Source organism: Hyaena hyaena, unplaced genomic scaffold (assembly GCF_003009895.1).
Source record: "Hyaena hyaena isolate Hyena2069 unplaced genomic scaffold, ASM300989v1 scaffold_426, whole genome shotgun sequence".
Classification (NCBI taxonomy): domain Eukaryota; kingdom Metazoa; phylum Chordata; class Mammalia; order Carnivora; family Hyaenidae; genus Hyaena; species Hyaena hyaena.
The window spans coordinates 1,498,949-1,518,796 of NW_024081061.1; the positions used below are offsets into that span (position 1 = coordinate 1,498,949).

The following is a 19,848-nucleotide window of genomic DNA, read 5'->3' on the forward strand; positions in this document are numbered from 1 at the left end:
AGCCTGAGAGGTCTGGGGCCATCCTGCAGGGGTTGGAAAGTGCGGAAGTATTCTCTTTTCCCAGTCGGCTAGGGCTGCCCTTTACAGAGCTCTGCATGCTCACTAGGTTCGACCTGCTTCGTTCCCAGGTTTTGGCTCCTGTCTCGCAAAGGCGGTTTCTTGCTACACGATGCCCCTGTTCGGACTCGTGCACATGAGGGCTTGGGCTTCACTGTTTGGCCAACTTCTGCGTTCGCCCCGTGCTTTGTGCATCAGGGAGGTCCATGTTCATAGCCAGGTGAGCCAGGCTGAGTGGTCTGTCGGGGCAGGATCTCCAGATCCGTTGCAGGGATTCGCGGCCTGCACTCTATTAGTACTATCGGGGTTTTTGGAGTAGTTTAGGGGTACTGACCTAAGTGTTTTAGATGCTTTGTCATTTAATCCTTATAGCAGTCTTGAGAGGTTGGGATTATTTCCGTTTTACAGTTGAGGAAACAGCAGGCTAGGTTAAATGACTTATCTACAGATACATAGTACGGAAGCATTTGTAATATAGGTCCTCAATCCTTTATGTGAACCTCTTGGGGTCAAACACATTCTTAAGTGAAGTATATGGTTATTACCATTACGTGAGGTGACTGAAGGGCATAAGTGGACTGAGTTCACATTAGAATTTACCTCACAATGAAGAACACTCCCCCCTCCAAAAACAAACAAAACAAAACAAAAAACCATTTTCATTTTTTAGAGGATTTTGGAATGGTAGAGGGAGGATTGTGGACGTGAACTGTCATCCTTTGGAGGAGAAAATATGGAACTACTACACCCTCTATATTTCAGGAAGGGGCATACAGCCTCGTGCTAATAAACAAAATTATGGATTCTCTTTTACATTGGTAAAGACCCTAGCAGAGGCCTTTTACTATCATAAATAACAGGGTTCAGATCCTACCAATCTGGGTTTTTTTAGTTCAATTTGGATATCCATTCCTGTTCAGTCCATAGGCATGTTCTGTGTTTTGGGCTGGTTCTTTTCTGTTTTTGGGTTACTTTTTCCATGTCTCCAAGCCTAATGACCTCTGCTATCTTATTAAAAATTAAAGTTTTGCTCTTGGGTAGGAATTGAGAATTGTAGATCATACTAATCCCTACTTCTAGATGGTTGGTGGTGGTAGTGGTGGGTTGTTCTGTGCCTTCATTGTTCTTCGGTCCTTAAGCTTTTTCAGACATTTAAAACTCCAAATGTAGTGAATACATTTAAAAACAACAACAATGAGGGGCGCCTGGGTGGCTTAGTCGGTTAAGCGTCCAACTTTCGCTTAGGTCATGATCTCGCGGTTCGTGGGTTCGAGCCCCGCGTCGGGCTCTGTGCTGACTGCCAGCTCAGAGCCTGGAGCCTATTTCGGATTCTGTGTCTCCCTCTCTCTGACCCTCCCCTGCTCACGCTGTCTCTCTCTCTCTCTCTCCTAGAAATAAACAAAAAACATTAAAGAAAAACAACAACAATAATAAAGACCTGATCTCATATGTATTACATATATAATGCACATACAACATATGTATCAGAGTAAGGCTGAGATTGGAGTAGATAAAACTGTTCAGTCTGACTGTTGCTCAGGGCCAAATGTCTTGGTAGGCCTGGACATGGGGCCAGAAGTGTCACAGGTCTGGCCGGTCTTAAGAGGAGCACATCTCAAATTCCTTTTTCTGACAGGTTGCAGAGGCAGTGTTAACATCCCAACTGAAACCACATCAAGAGAAATCGAATTTTATTGTCAAGACCCCTAAGGTAATGAATGCCCTTTGCCCCACCCTGTCCAGTTAGTGTGCCTTGGAGGACTGCTTTCTGTTCTGCCTTCTGCTTGCTCTGCTTGTCTCTTCCTAATCCCTTTTAATGTTTTTTTTAGACTAATTTAAAAAAAGGAATTCACTATTCTTGAGATAATGATGAGGCTCAGTCATCTGAATTCAAAGAGATTTCAAACTCAGACCTTCGATTGCAGATGTTGTTTAACTCTTTGTCTTAAATGGACTTGTTTTTGTCTTTGTTTTCGCAATGACTCCTTTTGGTTTCTAGGGCACCAGAGATCTTAGTCCCCAGCAGATGGTTGTGAGGGAGAAAATTCTTAATATGGTTGTTGGCTGCTTTAAACGTCATGGAGCAAAGAGGTTAGATACTCCAGCATTTGAGCTAAAGGTAAGAAGAGAAAAAACTGTTGGAACTCCATTTCTTCACCTGCCTTTAGTTTTTGAAAGCACTTTTAGCCTTTGTTTTAGAGTCCTTTCACCTGTGGCAATTTTTGTTCCCTGCAGGAAGTGCTCACTGAGAAGTATGGAGAGAACTCTGGGCTCATCTATGACCTGAAGGATCAGGGTGGAGAGCTGTTGTCCCTGCGCTATGACCTTACTGTATCTTTCTAAGTGTTGGAGACTGACATCTCTTTCCAAAATCAGATGGCTCTTTGTCAAAAGGGACAAAAGTGCCTCTGGGACCCCATAGGTCTGTTTGTAGCAGACCTTCCTTCCAATTCTTTCCAGAAAGCATTTCTGCTATTAGCAGAGCCTAGCCTGGAGCATTGTCATTTAACTTTAAGCCTTTAAAGGATATCAGAATCCCTTGTGGAAGTTTGCAGGAATACAGATTTCTGGCTCCTACCCCCAGATATTTTTAATTCTGTAGCTGGAGTGGGGCTAAGCAGTCTACATTTTAAACAGGCACCTGATGTCATGAAGAGGCAGATGGTTCTTGACCTACACTTTAAGAAACATCAACATAGTTGCATGGAAATCCAGGTTCTGAAACTTGACTATTTTGAAATAATTGAGAATTGATCTGAATTGGAAGGAATAGCCCATACTTGAAGTTCTTGGGTCATTTCTATTTCATTTAGTGGCCAGTAGACCAGCTTCCCTTGCTTTTTCCTGGACTTGCACTTTTGCCTGGAGGGATTCCTTCTTTCCTTTATGTATATTGAATGTCAAGCACTGCTAGGCATTGAAGATCATGGGAAACAAGACAGAGAAGGTCCTTGTTCTCATCCTAGTAGATGAGATCCAAATGCTAATGGCCCAGTCCTCTCAAATGTTTACACACTGGGCCTCAGCTTTGGATGCAGTATCCTTCCTCCTTAACTTATTTATGTGAGGTCCCTTTTGCTCGTTATCTGGCCATGAATAAGGTGAAGAAGATGAAACGTTACCATGTTGGAAAGGTGTGGCGGCGGGAGAGCCCAACCATAGTCCAAGGCCGCTACAGGGAGTTCTGCCAGTGTGTAAGTGACCTGATGGGGGCAGCATGGTTTGATAGTTGGGGAGGCTACAACCTGAGAACTGGCTGCTCAGTGAAGGTTTTTTTTTCCCTTGTCTTTTTCTTTGTTGTAGGATTTTGACATTGCTGGTCATTTTGACCCTATGATCCCTGATGCAGAGTGTTTGAAGATCATGTGTGAAATTCTTAGTGGGTTGCAGCTGGGAGACTTCATCATTAAGGTGAGACCAGGGCTAAGGACTGAGGGGAAAAGTCCTGGATTTGGCACGATTCTGTCCTAAAACATAGGTGACCCCAGCCTTTAAGCCTGTGGATCTGGGACTTTCTCAAAATAGTTATTTAATTTTATTTGTATATAGTCATCCTATGAAAATTTTTTTCTGTCCCTTTTATGAGACAAGCTAGTAGGGACTGCCATTGTTTTGAGGGAAAGGGCATTGAGAAAGCACCTGTGTTATTTCCACTGAGTTCATAGGTCAGTGATCGGCGGATCTTGGATGGGTTGTTTGCTGTCTGTGGTGTTCCTGAAAGCAAGTTCCATGCCATCTGCTCCTCGATAGACAAACTAGACAAGGTAACAAAAAATACATGTTTTAGTAGACCATATCTCAGTTTCTGCCCTGCCCTCAAATCTGTTCCCCTGTGGCTGGATTTCCTGAGCTGCCTCTGACTTTGCTGAGTATAATGTTAGGTCCTCATGACACTTCCAGTTAGGTAAAGAAGGATTTTGGAACTGGGCTAACGTTTGAGTGTTTGCACAGATACCTTGGAAAGATGTGAGACATGAGATGGTGGCAAAGAAAGGCCTGGCTCCTGAAGTGGCTGATAGAATTGGGGACTATGTCCAATGTCATGGTAAGAACCAGCATTTTCTGGGCTGTGTGATAGAACTGGAGTGAGAGTGATGGGTGTACAACTCCTACCTCTGAAACAGCTCCTTTCTGAAGTTGTGCGAAGCATCAGAACCTGGCTTGAACTTAGTTTCCCTTTTATTTAGTGTAATCACTTATGTCTTCAGATAGCAAAGGCAAAGGAGGCGACTCTGGTCATAAAATATCAGGATTTTTTTTTTAAATAAAATGAAGAGGACTAGGGACACCTGGGTTGCTCATTCGGTTAAGCATCTGACTCCTGATTTTGGATCAGGTCATGATCTCATGGGTTATGGGACTGAGTCACGAGTCGGGCTCTGCACTGACAGAGCGGAGCCTACTTGGGATTCTTTTTTTCTCCCTCTCTCTCTGCCCCTCTCCCTCTGGCTCACTTTCACATGCATGCGTGAGAGCTTGCTCCCTTTTCTCTCTCTCAAAATAAATAAATAAACATTTAAAAAATGAAGAGGATTGGCTGGAACACATTAGGAATAAATATGGATAAAACACATCTGGGTGAATAGCACAGATCTTATTTCTCCCCATATGTCTCCCCAGGTGGGGTGTCCTTGATAGAGCAAATGTTCCAGGATCCTAGACTGTCTCAGAACAAGCAGGCCCTAGAGGGCTTGAGGGACTTGAAGCTCCTATTTGAATACCTGACTTTATTTGGAATTGCTGAGAAGGTAAGCTGAGCTGGCAATGGACCTCTGGCTGAGCTTTGGGGCTCTCAGGGTCCTGAGTCTTTTCTGAGACTTACTTTATCCTTGTTCCCACAGATCTCTTTTGACCTAAGCCTAGCTCGGGGCCTAGACTACTATACTGGCGTGATCTATGAAGCAGTGCTATTACAGACCCCAGCTCAGGCTGAGGAGTCCTTCAGTGTGGGCAGTGTGGCTGCTGGAGGACGCTATGATGGGCTGGTGGGCATGTTTGACCCCAAAGGCCACAAGGTGCCATGCGTGGGACTCAGTATTGGGGTAGAACGAATATTCTCCATTGTGGAGCAGAGGATGAAGGTAGGTCTTAGGTTAGGGTGGAGTGAGACTGGAGACTTAAAAAACTCATGTTTTTGGATATACAGTTAGATTTTTTTTTGATGATCCTTTTTTTTTTAAATTTCTGATGCACAGGAAGTTTTTTTATTAGTTTTATTTCTTCCCTCTCTCTTTAATCAGACTTTTGGTCACAAGATACGGACCACAGAGACCCAAGTGTTTGTGGCCACACCACAGAAGAACTTTCTTCATGAACGGTTGAAGCTAATTGCAGAGCTTTGGGATGCCGGTATCAAGGTATGATAGAACTGATATCCAGGTCATCTAGATATATGTGGCCATTCAGGTGGCCATTTCTACCTTATGCAGGGTGGAACTTAAGAACTTTCTAGTCTTCACTAGAGTATCTTCTAGTAGGAGGATTAGCTATTTAATTCTTTGGCAATGCTTGTTGCTGGGGTTGAGTAGTCTGGTTATTCTTCAGCCCCTTACTCTATCTCATCCTTTTCAGGCAGAGCTGCTGTATAAAAACAACCCTAAACTACTAACTCAACTGCACTATTGTGAGGACATGGGCATTCCACTGGTGGTCATTATTGGTGAGCAAGAAATGAAAGAAGGGATAATCAAGCTTCGTTCAGTGGCCAGCAGGGAGGAGGTGAGTGGGGGAAATGGAAGGAACCAAGTGTTTCTATTTTTCGTAGATTCTTCTTTTTTTTTAATGTTTAATTATTTTTTTCTTTTAATGTTTTATTTCTGAGAGAGAGAGAGAGAGAGACAGCATGAGCAGGGGAGGGTCAGAGAGAGAGGGTGACAGAATCTGAAGACAGGCTCCAGGCTCTGAGCTAGCTGTCAGCACAGAGCCAGACGCGGGGCTCGAACTCACGAACTGTGAAATCATGACCTGAGCTGAAGTCGGACACCCAACCGACTTAGCCACCCAGGTGCCCCTCAATGCTTAATTATTTTGAGAGAAAGAGAAAAAGTATACTCAGAAGTGGGTGAGCAGGGGAGGGGCAGAGAGAGAATCCCAAGGAGGCTCCACATTGTGAGCACAGAGACCAATCTCACAGACTGTGAGATCATGACATGAGCCTAAATCAAGAGTTGGATACTTAAGTGACTGAGCCACTCAAGCGCCCCTGAAGAGTTTATTTCTTCAGTAATCTCTGCCCCCATCATGGGTCTTGAACTCAGAACCCCAAGATCAAGAGTCACATGCTCTATTGACTGAGCCAGGCAGGTGCCCCAGGTGTTAGCATCCCTTGAGGCCATACGTTCTCCTGTTCAGCTTGAAGCCTACACTTCTCCCTGTTGGTTGCATACGTAGTGGGAGCAGATGTGGAGTAAAATGCATCCGGAAAAGCAGTGACTAAGAAGCTAGCATCACTCTCTATGGTTTGTCACATGAAGGTTCTCTTATGTTACAGGTGGCCATTAAACGGGAAAATCTTGTGGCTGAAATTCAAAAGCGACTATCTGAGTCTTGACTCTTGCATGATTGCCGTCTACTCCTCTTTCTAGAAAATGTTTCTTCTAGAACTGAGTTGCTGATGTACTTCACAACTACTGGCCAGGATGAGTGACAAGTTCCTCTGCCTCCTCCATCCTTTCTGGCTACAGGAATGTGGAAGGCCCTGAGGACTCCTGGGCTAGTGTGAGCAGCTATTCTGCATGAATGCAGATGGCTGGTATGTGAAATTGACATGCTCTAACTGCAGAGACAGATGGCAGAATTGAAGTGCCATTGAATGGTGCTGATAGGTACTGAGATGGTTGCTTTTAGCAAGGCTCTAGGAAAGTTGCCTCAGGCTGAGACCACTGAGATCAGAAGTCAGATACTTAGCCTTCCACTGTGACTTCTGAACCAGATTATGGGGAATTTGTCCATAACCTGCCCGTGGCCTGTCCAGGGAGTTTTGGGAAACAGCAAAGAAGCGGGAAAATGGCTGCTTTCTCCTTTGTTTGAGGACAGAGATGCTATCCTGAGGGTAAAGTAGTGCTCATATTGATGTGGCATCTCTCTAGCCCATCTACTCTGCATAGAGTGAGGCTGTCTGTTTAGTAATCTTGAAAGTTGAATTTAATAGGTGACTTCATGCAATGGTCTAATCTTTTGAGATTTCGGAGACCATTTCCTGTGCCAGAATTACTGCTCTGACTATCTTCTATATTCTCTTATGGAGGTGGCCTTTCTAGAAGTGATTGGATAATATATTTAATAAAATATTAAATGTAGTAGCTTGGGTGATTTGTTATCAAAAGATTGGTTTGCATAGACCATAGAAAACGCTTGAGTGTACACTGGAGAATTCTGAGAGCTGGGAGCAACCTCCCTGGGGTGATGCTTCTGTATTCAGTGAATGGAGCAGTCACCGTTTCCCACTGCTCCCCATTAACCCCCCTACCCCCAACTTGGAGATACAGTCATGTCTAAATCAACATATAGTGAGCCATCTGTCAGAGTTCTTCACCCTAGAGCATTGCTGTGACTGGCCTTTCCAAGTACAATCATTGATTAAATTGTGCCCTATAGATTGAATGAGTGTAAGGTTCCTCAGTTGAAGGAAAAATGAGTTAACCAAAGAGTGTTAGCATTGCTTGAAAACAAAGAGACAGTCTGCAAAAAGCGCTTTCTATGTGCGCTGGGAAGGTTGCAGCCTTTAAAAACACTGTAGTGTCAGGACTGTATCTTAGTGCATTCAGGGAAATGGGACATCTAGAACTCCTGATAACCGATTCAGCCTTAAAGAAAACTTAGAAACTCTTAGCAAATGCACGCAAAATTGATTAGAGTAGATCAGAGGCACCGATCTCGACTGTTTCCTCGTTTGTAAACTAGATGAGTTGAACTAAATCAGCCCTTCGATGCACGTTTTGAAAGCCTAGGCAAAGAAGCTTTTGTAGGCGCCCTTACTTCCGTGTTGCTTCAAACCGCTCTCGCGCATGCGTCATTTTCTTTGGGCAGAGGAGGGGCGGACGAACTTGTTTTAGAAGCCATCCAGTCCTTAGCTCGTTTAGAACACGAGACTCTAAGCTTATTGGAGGGCAAAACTGCTTTACGGCTCAAGGCTGCTTTTTACGTCATTTTCCGGCTTCCCATTCACTTCGCAGTGAAGATGGCGTCGGGCAGCGGGGTAGGTGTTGTGTGTGAGGAGGCTTTGGTCGGGGGGCCGAGGGTGGCTTTTCAGAGCGGAATATCCTGCACCCGACTGGCTTCTCGACACCTCTTTGTGGTCCAATGGCGCGGGTTCAAGAGCTTCCCCGTGGGGTCCTGGCGCAGGGTCCGTGGAATCGCGGAGGTCTCTCGGGTTTGGGTCCTGAGGCTACCTTAGCCTTCTGGTGCGGTCTGGAGAGTCTTCGCTCTCGACAGGTCTGCGGGTCGCCTTGCCGCTGTGGACGCGGGTCCCTCCGTTTCGCTAGGGGTCGGACATGATTAGCGACGAATCTTGAGCGCTTTTTTCTCTACAGACAAAAAATTTGGACTTTCGCCGAAAGTGGGACAAAGATGAATATGAGAAGCTCGCCGAGAAAAGGCTCACGGAAGAGAGAGAAAAGAAGGATGGTGCGTGCCTGCTCCGTTAAGGGCTGTGGGTATAGTAGGGCGAAGCCATAGCCGGAGAGCGGGTGGGGATTTGAAAGGCACTGTCCTTTTACCCTGCGTAACCTCTGGCACAGCGTTGCCTTCCTGGTCCTAGATTTCTTAACGTATAAAATGAGAGCAAAAAGAAGGACTGAAGCGGTTTTGAGGTGTTTATCAGCTCTGTTTCTTCTATTTCCTTGCCCTCCTTTTGCTTGGCTCATTTCGTACTTTGCTGAAGTACAGATAAGAGAATGGAATCCTTAGTAGTGACAGAGAAGTGGATTATTTTGTTGCTGTACGTTACTGCTATTGAGGATGTCCTTTTTCCCTTAAAGTCACTTAAGGGATTCAATCAACACCTTTCCCTGTAGTCTGAGAAAAGCAAGGGTACTAAGCAAAAAAATGTGTGATTTTTTTTTTTTTTTCTTTTTTAGTTGCTGCTGAGTAGTACTGCTCTCTATGTACAGTGTTCGGGAGTTGGTGCTCCACTCCTGGATAGAGTTTTCTCTTCTGTTTTCAAAATATACATTCTTCTTTCACTTTACTTTCACACCATCTTGTACACACTAACCCTTTTCGTTTTTAGCTAATTTATACAGCAGTGCCAGCCACATAACAAGTATTTCCTGAATGTTGATCCCCTTTAAAAATTTTCCCCAGCCCTCTGAAGATTCTTTTCTGTGTTATGCTTGGGGTATCTGTCTGAAAGTATTACTGAGTATCTTTGCACTTTTAAAAGTCTGCTTTTTGTGAAAATTCAGAACTTCTTTTAATTCAGCTAGTGAGTCAATAAAAAAACTTTTCCTTTAGACCTGTTGGCTTTAAAGTGGATGAAGGCTGTACCAAGTTTAGGGATTGCTCATCATTTTTCCTGTGTCGAGATTTTGTCTAGCTGCTGCTAGAATGCTCCTTGTGTCCCTTGCTTTGGGTTCAAGAAAGAAATGAGAGTAAATATCTGTATTTTGGGTTTCATGTATTTCTTTTCCTTTCTGGCTCAGGAACTGAAATATTAAAGAAACTTCTTTGTCTATTTTACTTTAGGAAAACCAGTGCAACCAGTCAAAAGGGAGCTTCTCCGGCATAGAGACTACAAGGTGGACCTGGAATCTAAGCTTGGGAAGACAATTGTCATTACTAAGACCACACCACAATCGGAGATGGGAGGGTGAGTGACTTTTCATTTTTCTCAGAAGCCAGGAATAGGTATAATAAAGTCTCTGTTGGTTTTCGCAAGTGTTGAGAAGGTTCCCTGGTCCCAGGATAACAACCTTGTTGCATACCATTCTACCTTTAAGTTTGTTTTTCTTTGTTCCCCGAAGGTCTCAACTAAACATAATAGTGTCTCTAGGAGGAGTCACTATGTGGGTCACTTCATACTAGCACTATAAGTGCTTTTTAATATTTAAAGAAGAATAGAAGGAAATGACTACTGAAGAGATATTTAGGGGAGATATTAGGTGGAGAAAGAATGGTGCCTAGGAGATGTTGATAATGAATAAAGGGAGTTGAGTTGAGGTTCCAGACTGGATGCAGAGACTGTAGTTGTTATGAATTGCTTGGTCATACACCTTTCTCCTGACTACTTTCCTCCCATGGGGATAAGTGTCCTGTAACAACTCTTTATTCTTTTGCCCACCACTACGATTTCCATGTTCACTTAGGCTTTCTAGCAGGAGGGTAAAACAAATAGCAGTTAATGACATGTCTGAGTTGCTTAGAAAATCCACTAACGTCATTCCTTTCTGTATTAGTTATTTGTTGCTTTGTAAGTTAACAAATCCAAAATTTAGCATCATAAAATATAAATAGCTCACAATTTCTCTGTCCAAGTAATCTGGGAAAGGCTTACCTAGGGTGGTTCTGGCTCAGGGTTTCACAAAGCTACAGTAAAGGTATCTGCTGGGTCTGCATTCATCTGAGGTATAAGTGGGGCCAAATCATTTGATTGTAGGCTCTTTCATGTGGCAGTGCTTTGGAGGCCTCAGTTATTTGCCCCATGGGCCCCTCCATAGTGCTGCTCGCAGTAAAGCAAGTGGCTTCCCCAGAGTAAGACATGGACAGACTAAGAGAGAAGCCACTTTTTTTTTTTTTTTTTTTAAACTATCTTGGAAGTGACATGGCATCACTTTTCACATACTCTTTTGGTCACAGACTAACCCTAATATAAATTGGGAGGGGACTACACAAAGTAGGAATAGAGAAGTTTGGGGATCATTGTGGGGCCATCTTGGAGGTTCGCTACCATACTTTTCCAAAAGATAAGTCTTTATGAAAATGAGAAGTGCTTTCTTTTAAAAAGAAAATTTACCTAAAAAATAAGAGGAGTTTCTTGGCTGAGAACATTAAGATCCTTATAGCTAAATTTGACCACAAGTGCTGTTTATTCTGTTTGCTAGGTATTACTGCAATGTCTGTGACTGTGTTGTGAAGGACTCCATCAACTTTCTGGATCACATTAATGGAAAGAAACGTAAGTCTTGGAGGTAGTTTGTGATTGGGCTGGAATTGGGAAAAGGGTGGTTTCTCTTGGATCTTTTTTTAATGCCCGAGAAATACTCCAGTTGCTTCAGTACAGGGCATCATTTACTTCATTACCTAATGTTTCTGGAGGCCCTGGATGAGACACTGTTTTAGGCTCTCAACAAGAAGACCATGGTCTTCTGCGTGGCCTACCTGTCCCCACTGGTATGCATTTGCTCAGTAAGGGCAGTTAAATACCACTTGAATCCTGCTATCTGTAGCTGTTGCTGCTGGGAACAAGTAAAGCCAATGGAGTTTTTCCAGCCATAATTATTTTTGCTGTGTATTTTATGAGATTTTTTTATAATGTCAAGAAAACTTTTTGAGGGGCTGGGGATGTTATACCGACATTACCTTTTTCACTGTTCATCCTACCCAGATCAGCGAAATCTGGGCATGTCTATGCGTGTGGAACGTTCAACCTTGGATCAGGTGAAGAAACGTTTTGAAGTCAACAAGAAGAAGATGGAAGAGAAACAGAAGGATTATGATTTTGAGGAAAGGATGAAGGAGCTCAGAGAAGAAGTAAGGCTCTGCTGTTCTTCCATCTTTTATCCCCTAGCTTTGAGTTTTATGTAACAAATCATGGGGAGGCGTTCTTCCTCATTCCACTCCCACCCCCAGAGGATAGTTGTATCCTGAATTTATATTGGGAGAAACATTTATTGCCTTTGTTTGGGACTCTCATGATCTTAAGAATATGTAAGCCTACCTTTTTTCCCTGGACACTGTGGGCCTACTCCCTAAGAGGCATGTGGAACCAGGCTGACTAGGTCAGAATTCTGTTTCCTTCACTTACTGGCTATGACTCTTGGGCAAGTTATATAACCTCTCCGTGTCTCAGTTTCCCCATATTAGAGATCTTAATATATAATCTACATAAAGCACATAGACCAATTCCTGGCATGTGCTGTGTACCCCAGAATGATAGGTGCTATTATGTGGTTTTGCTTCCATGATCTTTTTAAGAACCAGAGATGACGTGGAATGTAGGACTGAGAAGTGCTCTTCACAGGCTAAAATTTCTTTGTTGTTTCTTATAATCTTTAGTGCGGCTTTACCTTTGCTCTTAAAATTTTACTTGTCTTTAACTGCTTTCTTCTAAAGATAGAAAGGAATCTTGACCCCACTTGTCTCTTTCAACCTTTGGCTCAGGAGTCTGAACTGATTCTGAGTGATTTCCCCTCTAGGAGGAAAAGGCCAAAGCATACAAGAAAGAGAAACAGAAGGAGAAGAAAAGGAGGGCTGAGGAGGACTTGACATTTGAGGAGGATGATGAGATGGCAGCTGTGATGGGCTTCTCTGGCTTTGGTTCCACCAAGAAGAGTTACTGAGGCTTTCTCTGCTTGGCCCTTTGCTAACTTTGTGTGTGTGTGGGGGGTGTCATTTTTTCCGGGGTTCTTGGGAAATCCTTAAGAGCGGCAATGGGGGGGGGGTTTAAGGTGGGTGTTTGTGGTTTCCCTCTACTGTGGGAGAGAGCACAGGATGCAGAGGTAATGCTGTGGCATGTTACTTCAGCCTCAGTATGTCACTGGAGTCACAGGACCCCTGCCTGAGTTCCCAATAAAAACCTCTTCTGAGGCTGCTTTCCCAAAACTCCCCCTGCATCTCTCCCTCTTCATCTGTCCAACCTCTTATCTGGGCATACTACGTTTATCCTGTGTTCTCCCTTTTTTTAATTTTGACTCTTGCTTAGACTGCGCAGAAGGGTTCTCTGGGTCCCCAGTTTCCAGTTGATAGCATATTTTTGACCAGCCCTCTTTCCCCCACAACCCTTCCTGTGGTTCTCTGCCACCTGTGCATGCATGTGTATTTCTGCCTGGGTCTGGTATGTGCGGGCGTGTGTGCATGAATTTGTCACATAGGGGGAGCCTGAGCTAGAACCTCAGAGCTTTGCTGCCTTGGAGCCTGATGTTCTTGGCTCCCTCAGTGCATGTAACAGGAAATTAAATGGGATGAGTGTTTGGTGTGGTTTTTGTCTGGTGAGTTTTTTAACCTTTGTTCTTCATATGTAGACTGTTCAGCTTTTCCTGTTTGTTTCATTTTATTGAGGATTACTCTTTTTTTTCTTCCTTGTGAGCAGGCTCTTGGAAGAACCTGTTTGATGCAAAAAAGAAAAAGGAAAAAAAAACTTCATATGGGAGCCCTTGGGTCTCAGAGGCTGTTCAACATGTATAATAAATGGCATTGACTGGGCCTATTCACATTTGGTGGGAACATTCCATATTCTTCCCTGTGTATTGTTTTTTTCTTCATACACTGAGTATTTACACATGGAGCTTATTCTTTCTTCTCCCTTCCTTTGAGTCCTGTCACTTTTTTTTTTTCCTTAGGTTCCTTCAGCAGGAGTTGTATTTTCCTCTTATGAGATGTGTATCCGGAGGAGACTGAACAAAACTTTTAGTATAATTTAGCCTCCTTTGATCTCTTTTTTGGAACAGCAGAGTTGAGGGTTGAACTTAGTGGGTTTTTTTATTATCTGCAATTAGATTAGGCACAGAGTTATTGGGTTTTGGCACTGTTGACATTTTGAGCTGGATAATTTTTTGTTCTGGAGGCTCTCTTGTACATTTTAGGATATTTAGCAATATCCCTAGCCTCTGCTTGTAGGACCTCCTCCCCGAGTATGAAGCTAAGGATGTGTTCCCAGGAGTTGGTGAATTCCATACTCCCAGCCCCATTGAGAACCACTGAGAAGCTGCCTTACCTCCTTTGGTCTAACTTGAGAATTAGATAGCACAGACTGCTGAGCTAAAAAAAAGCTTTGAAAATCCCTGGATTGGGGACTGCATCCCAGGGGTACAGAAGGAAAAAAAAAATCCCTTAAACCAACAATAGTTGGTGAATTCTCTAATAACTTTAGTTCAAGCAGGTGAATTCTCTAATAACTTTAGTTGTTTCTGTATCCTGAAAACCAGACTCTGTGTGTGTTAACAAAGCTGCCTCTGAATCACCTTTGGGTCCCTTAAAGTACTATGCTCTTTCCTTTAGACTTTTGTACATAATTCCCTTGCTATCAGACATAACTTCGCCTAGTTTGTTTCTCATGCTGAATCTGGCTACTGGGAACACTTTGAATGTGTCTGTATCTACTGGCTCAAGGCCTGGTTCAAAGTTTCTTATACAGTATTTTTTGGCCAATTGCAGGCAGATTGGCAGGTTCCTACCTTAAACATACTGTGTGCTCTACAGGTCCTTCAAGTCAGTCTCTAGTAGATCGGGCTGATTTGCTCCCCCTTTCAAGGCAGGCTGGAGAAAATATCAGTGAGCTGAGTTCCTTCCATGATTCAGTACTCACTCTTTAGGAAACCATCTAATTCACCTTGTCTTCACAGGATTTCCCTCCCTCTTTAGTACAGTGGAGTCTTAACTCGAGTCACCTCTACTAAAAAACAATTCTGAATTTCAGGTTCTCTAAATTCTATTGGGACTAGCAGGTGGTTTGAGTCTCAAGGGATATGTCTTAGGTAAAGAGTATGTGAAGGTACTCAAGGCGGTGATTTGAAAAGGTGGGGAGTGGGGGCAGTAGAGGAGGTGGGATGGAAATTTAGGAGCCCAGAACAATCCCAGATAACTCAGAAATATCTGGAAGAGAAACATCTTTGATGTTTGTGGTCTTTCTAAAATCCATGAACATATTGCATTCTGGTTGAAGAATATGCCTGTGACTGCCCTACATGTGTTCATTTATTCAGTGATTGCTGAGATGCTGAACATGTTGTATGTCCTGGTATTGTTTTCTGGAGCAAGGCATGAGGGTTCCAGCTGTCATGGAATTTACGTTCTGGTGGAATTACCTTTTAAAGTACCTAGGGAACAAAAGGTTGGATGGTTTCAGATGATTCTGTGGGTTCAGGCACCCCCAGGGACTCTTGAATCTCTCCCATAATCCCCCCTCCAAAAACTTAAATGTGAAGACTTTAATTTTATTCATAAGTGTCCATCCTAAAAACATACCTGTGTGTGTGTACATATACCTAAAAGGAGGTTTACTGCACTTTATTAACAGTGAAACATTTAAAATAAAACTGATATTCTTGATTATAATGCAGCCATTACTATATATATGAATTAGATCTATATACTAATAAGAAAGGTCAGCAAGACCTACTGTTAAGTAAAAAAAGCACAAAAACAATACCAGACAAACTGATTTCTACAGGCCTCTGACCCGCTTCATCAAACTATTGTGTGTACAGTTATATAGATTGAGAAAAAGGTCTGGAAGATGCATAGTGAAATTATAACTGGTTTAACTGGAGAAAAGTAGGAATTGTGGGAAAAGAAAGGTTAACTGTTTAACAATATACATAAAAGGAATAGAATATTCATGGGCTTAAAATAATTTTTAGAAATCATAACAGAAAAAGTAATACTATATAACATCTATTATGACACCTGAAGAGGACCTGTGTGGTTTCTTTGGTTTAGCTCCAAGTTTCCAAGGTAAGGTCTGAAATACAACTTGTAGCTTATAAAAATTCTCTTCTGACTCGGGCATTCCCTGTAATTTGTTCTGGGAACAGAGGGTCTGGAGGATGTGTCCAAAGACTTGGGGCCCAGGTGACTATTGCCTGTAATAGAGAATAAGCTTGGAAGGCAACTTCTTGGTAGAGCTCACTAGCGGGTAAATGAACAGGAGTCCTCATTGCCTTGTGTCCTCAGATGGGCACTTCGAGTGGCCGATTTAGGGCAATTTCTTGGACACGAGAGCATAATAGATCATTCCTGTTCTGGTCAGCTTACTGTATCACACATCTTTCTCACCAGTCAAGATAGTATAATCTAGAGGATGCTCCCATATTGGCCCTAGCTGAATGGTTCCTTCAAGTAAAGCATCTCCTAACTACTCAAGTGGTTCAGGACCTGCTGGTACTAATTTTAAGCCCTTTTGCCACCTCTCATCATTTTCCCAGTAATCAGCCTTGGAAAGAGTATTTTAAGACTATTGCCCTATACAGAGCACCAGAGCGACTGGTTTTCCAGTGAATGTTCCACTCCCTTTACACCAGGAACCAGCTCCTTGGAGAATTGGCTGATGCTAGGACTGGGGAAGGAAGTAGATGAATCTGGAGCATCTTCTAGTGCCAGAAACAAAAAACAACCCTAAACGAAAGACTCACTTTTAAAATTACTTTTGGTGTGTAGTAATGTTTGTGTTTTTATTCCAATAGTTCTGGTCATAGTTGTATCTTTTCTCATGTCCTCAAATTTCCTTTACTTGGAATGTACTTTTTTATTTGTCAGCTTTATCTTGATTTCCCTCCTATTGTATAACTACAGTTTTTTATTCTGTTTTTCCTTTTCTATCCCATTTTTTTAGTCATGTTTTTAGGAAACAATTTGCATACTGTTTTTCCACCTTTTTACCACTTTTATTTTAGAAATCCACAACTTAATATGTTTAATGCTCACCATCGTAAGATTTTCTGAATTTCCTCCAAGAGAGGTTCCTGAATACTGTATTCTTGAATTTTTGTGTATTTAATACTGATTTTTATAGCTTTGGTATTTGAAAGACAGGTGAATATAAAATGTTGGTTCAAATTTCTTTTCCTTGAGTTTTTTTTTAAGTTTATTTATTTTGAGAGTCCTTGTTTTTTTTTAAAAAACTTCTTTGCTGCCTTTCTTTGTATATTGTTGTGAAAAATACCAATCTGTTTCTTTCCTTCCTAAATGATTTCGTCTTTTTGCCTGAAGCGTGGAGGATTTTTTTTCAAATTTAATTGATTTTCTACGATCTCAGAGTTGACCATTCCATATCAATTTTCCTAGGTTCATGGAAGACCCTATTCATGTGTAGATTCAAGTTTTGTTTCCAGAAAGTTTTCTTGTATTATAATTTTGAATATTAGATTTGTTCCATTATTTTGCTTTTTTTTTCTTCAGAGCACATATAATACATGTTGGATTTTCTTTGCCTCTGTATCTAGAACTTCTATGTGATCCTTATTACTTTCTTGATTTTATTCCTTAACTGTTCTAATTCCTTTCCTTAATATCAGTTATTATATTTTAAGTAAAATCTGTTTCCCAGGGGCATCATATAGCTTAGTCTTTTTTCCTCCGAGATGATTTGTCTTTTTCTTCAGTTTTTCCTGATTTTGACTAACTCTTGTATCTTTTCTTTTTCTGTCCACTTTTGTTCTGACTTCCTTTTTTTCCCCCAATTATTTATTTTTTAAATTAATTTTTAAATTTTTCATCCAACTTAGCATATAGTGCAATAATGATTTCAGGAGTAGATTCCTTAATGCCCCTTACCCATTTAGCCCATCTACCCCTCCCATAACCCCTCCAGCAACACACTGTTTGGTCTCTATTTTTAAGAGTCTATTATGTTTTATCCCCCTGTATTCTTTTTCTTTTTTTTTTTTTTTTACAAATAGTTTATTGTCAAGTTGGTTTCCATATAACACCCAGTACTCATCCCACAAGTGCCCTCCTCCATGCCCATCCCCCCCGTCCCCCCCACACCCATCAGTCCTCAGTTTGTTCTCAGCATTCAAGAGTCTCTCATGGTTTGCCTCTCTCCCTCTCCCCCACTATTTCCCCCCTTCTCCCCCATGGCCCTCCATTACGTTCCTCCTAATCCTCCTGTACCAAACATATGGTATTTGTCCTCTGCCTGACTTATTTCACTCAGCATAACACCCTCAAGGTCCATTCATGTTGCTACACATGGCCAGATTTCATTCTTTCTCATTGACATATAGTATTCCATTGTATAAATAAACCACATCTTGATCCATTCATCCATTGATGGACACTTGGGCTCTTTCCATGTTTTGGCTATTGTATCCCCCTATATTCTTTTTGCTTCCCTGCCCTTATGTTAATCTGCTTTGTATCTTAAATTTCTCATATGAGTGAAGTCATAAGATATTTGTCTTTCTCTAATTTCACTTAGCATAATACCCTCCAGTTCCATCTATGTAGTTGCAAATGGCAAGATTTCATTCTTTTTGATTGCTGAGTAATTGTGTGTGTGTGTGTGTGTGTACGTACACACCACATCTTTATCCATTCATCCGTTGATGGACATTTGGGCTCTTTCCATACTTTGGCTATTGGTGATAATGCTGCTATGAACATTGGGGTGCATGTGTCTCTTCAAAACAGCACGCCTGTATCCCTTGGACAAATACCTAGTAGTGCAGTTGCTGGGTCATAGGGTCATAGTTCTGTTTTTAATTTTTTGAGGAATCCATCCTGTTTTCCAGAGTGGCTGCACCAGTTTGCATTCCCACCAGCAATGCCAAAGAGATCCTCTTTATCTGCATTCTTGCCAACATCTGTTGTTGCCTGAGTTGTTAATGTTAGCCATTCTGACAGGTGTGAGGTGGTATCTCGTTGTGGTTTTGACTTATATTTCTCTGATGATGAGTGATATTGAGTATTTTTTCATTTTTTGGTTGGCCATCTGAATGTCTTCTTTGGAGAAGTGTCTTTATTTCTTTGCCAATTTCTTCACTGGATTACTTGTTTTTTGGATGTTTTAGTTTGATAAGTTCTTTATAGATTTTGGATACTAACCCTTTATCTGATATGTCATTTGTAAATATCTTCTCCCGTTCTGTTGGTTGCCTTTTAGTTTTGCTGATTGTTTCCTTTGCTGTGCAGAAGTTTTTTTGTTTTGTTTTGTTTTGTTTTTATGAGGCCCCAATAGGTCATTTTTGCTTTTGTTTCCCTTGCCTCCAGAGACATGTTGAATAAGAAGTTGCTGCAGCTGAGGTCAAAGGTTTTTGCCTGCTTTCTCCTCTAGCATTTAATGGCTTTCTGTATTACATTTAGGTCCTTCATCCATTTTTAGCTTATTTTTGTGGTGCATGGTGTAAGAAAGTGGTCCAGGTTCATTTTTCTTCTTGTTGCTGTCCAGTTTTCGCAGCACTTTTTGCTGAACAGACTGCCTTTATTCCATTGGATATTCTTTCCTGCTTTGTCAAAGATGAGTTGGCCATATGTTTGGGGTTCCATTTCTGGGTTCTTTATTCTGTTCCATTGATCTGAGTGTTTTTTGTGCAAGTACCATACTGTCTTGATGATTACAGCTTTGTAATATAGCTTGATGTCTGGGATTGTGATGCCTCCATCTTTTATTATTCAAGATTGCTTTGGCTATTCAGGGTCTTTTCTGGTTCCATACAATAACTTCTTTTTTTGATTCATATTATTTTCTCATAACATCGAATGACTATTTAAAGTTATTTAATTTGGGTTGAAGTGTTAAGTTTGTTTTCCTGTTTCATAGTTAGGTTTTAAAAAATACATATTCTTATTTTTTGTGTTTATATAATAGAATGTCTGCCATTTTCTGTTCATTTTGAAATGCCTTTATTTTCCAGTTTCAGCAATCGCAAATGAGGCAGGCATTCTTATATAAAGAATATGCTCTTCTGTTGGTAGTATGAAGTGCATTTTTTCCTAATAGAAGGCACTCTTTTAGGAGTGGAGCCCAGGCTGGCATTATTCAGTGGGAAACTAAAGGCTACTTCATTTTTTCCTTGACAATTTTTAATTGTGATGAAATACACAGATCATAAAATTTACCATTTTAACGATTTCTAAGAGTACAGTTAGTGGTATTAAATACATTAACATTGTTATGCAACCATCACAACCACCCAT

At 41.7% G+C, this 19,848-nt stretch overlaps 2 protein-coding genes across 2 annotated transcripts; both read left to right on the forward strand.

Annotated features, from left to right (window-relative positions):
* Position 1: 1 nt before the first annotated feature.
* LOC120245627 (histidine--tRNA ligase, mitochondrial) lies at positions 2 to 7,355 on the forward strand. The gene is made up of 14 exons (XM_039252737.1): positions 2 to 39; positions 129 to 277; positions 1,694 to 1,768; positions 2,057 to 2,176; positions 2,293 to 2,388; positions 3,126 to 3,251; positions 3,361 to 3,468; positions 3,723 to 3,821; positions 4,009 to 4,102; positions 4,678 to 4,805; positions 4,899 to 5,138; positions 5,298 to 5,414; positions 5,629 to 5,775; positions 6,548 to 7,355. The coding sequence occupies exons 2-14, from the start codon at positions 170 to 172 to the stop codon at positions 6,605 to 6,607; spliced, it is 1,518 nt and encodes a 505-aa protein (XP_039108668.1). The 5' UTR covers positions 2 to 39; positions 129 to 169; the 3' UTR covers positions 6,608 to 7,355.
* Positions 7,356 to 8,172: 817 nt separating this feature from the next.
* ZMAT2 (zinc finger matrin-type 2) lies at positions 8,173 to 13,426 on the forward strand. The gene is made up of 6 exons (XM_039252738.1): positions 8,173 to 8,254; positions 8,589 to 8,682; positions 9,742 to 9,865; positions 11,097 to 11,170; positions 11,600 to 11,745; positions 12,411 to 13,426. The coding sequence occupies exons 1-6, from the start codon at positions 8,237 to 8,239 to the stop codon at positions 12,552 to 12,554; spliced, it is 600 nt and encodes a 199-aa protein (XP_039108669.1). The 5' UTR covers positions 8,173 to 8,236; the 3' UTR covers positions 12,555 to 13,426.
* The last annotated feature ends 6,422 nt before the right edge of the window (positions 13,427 to 19,848 follow it).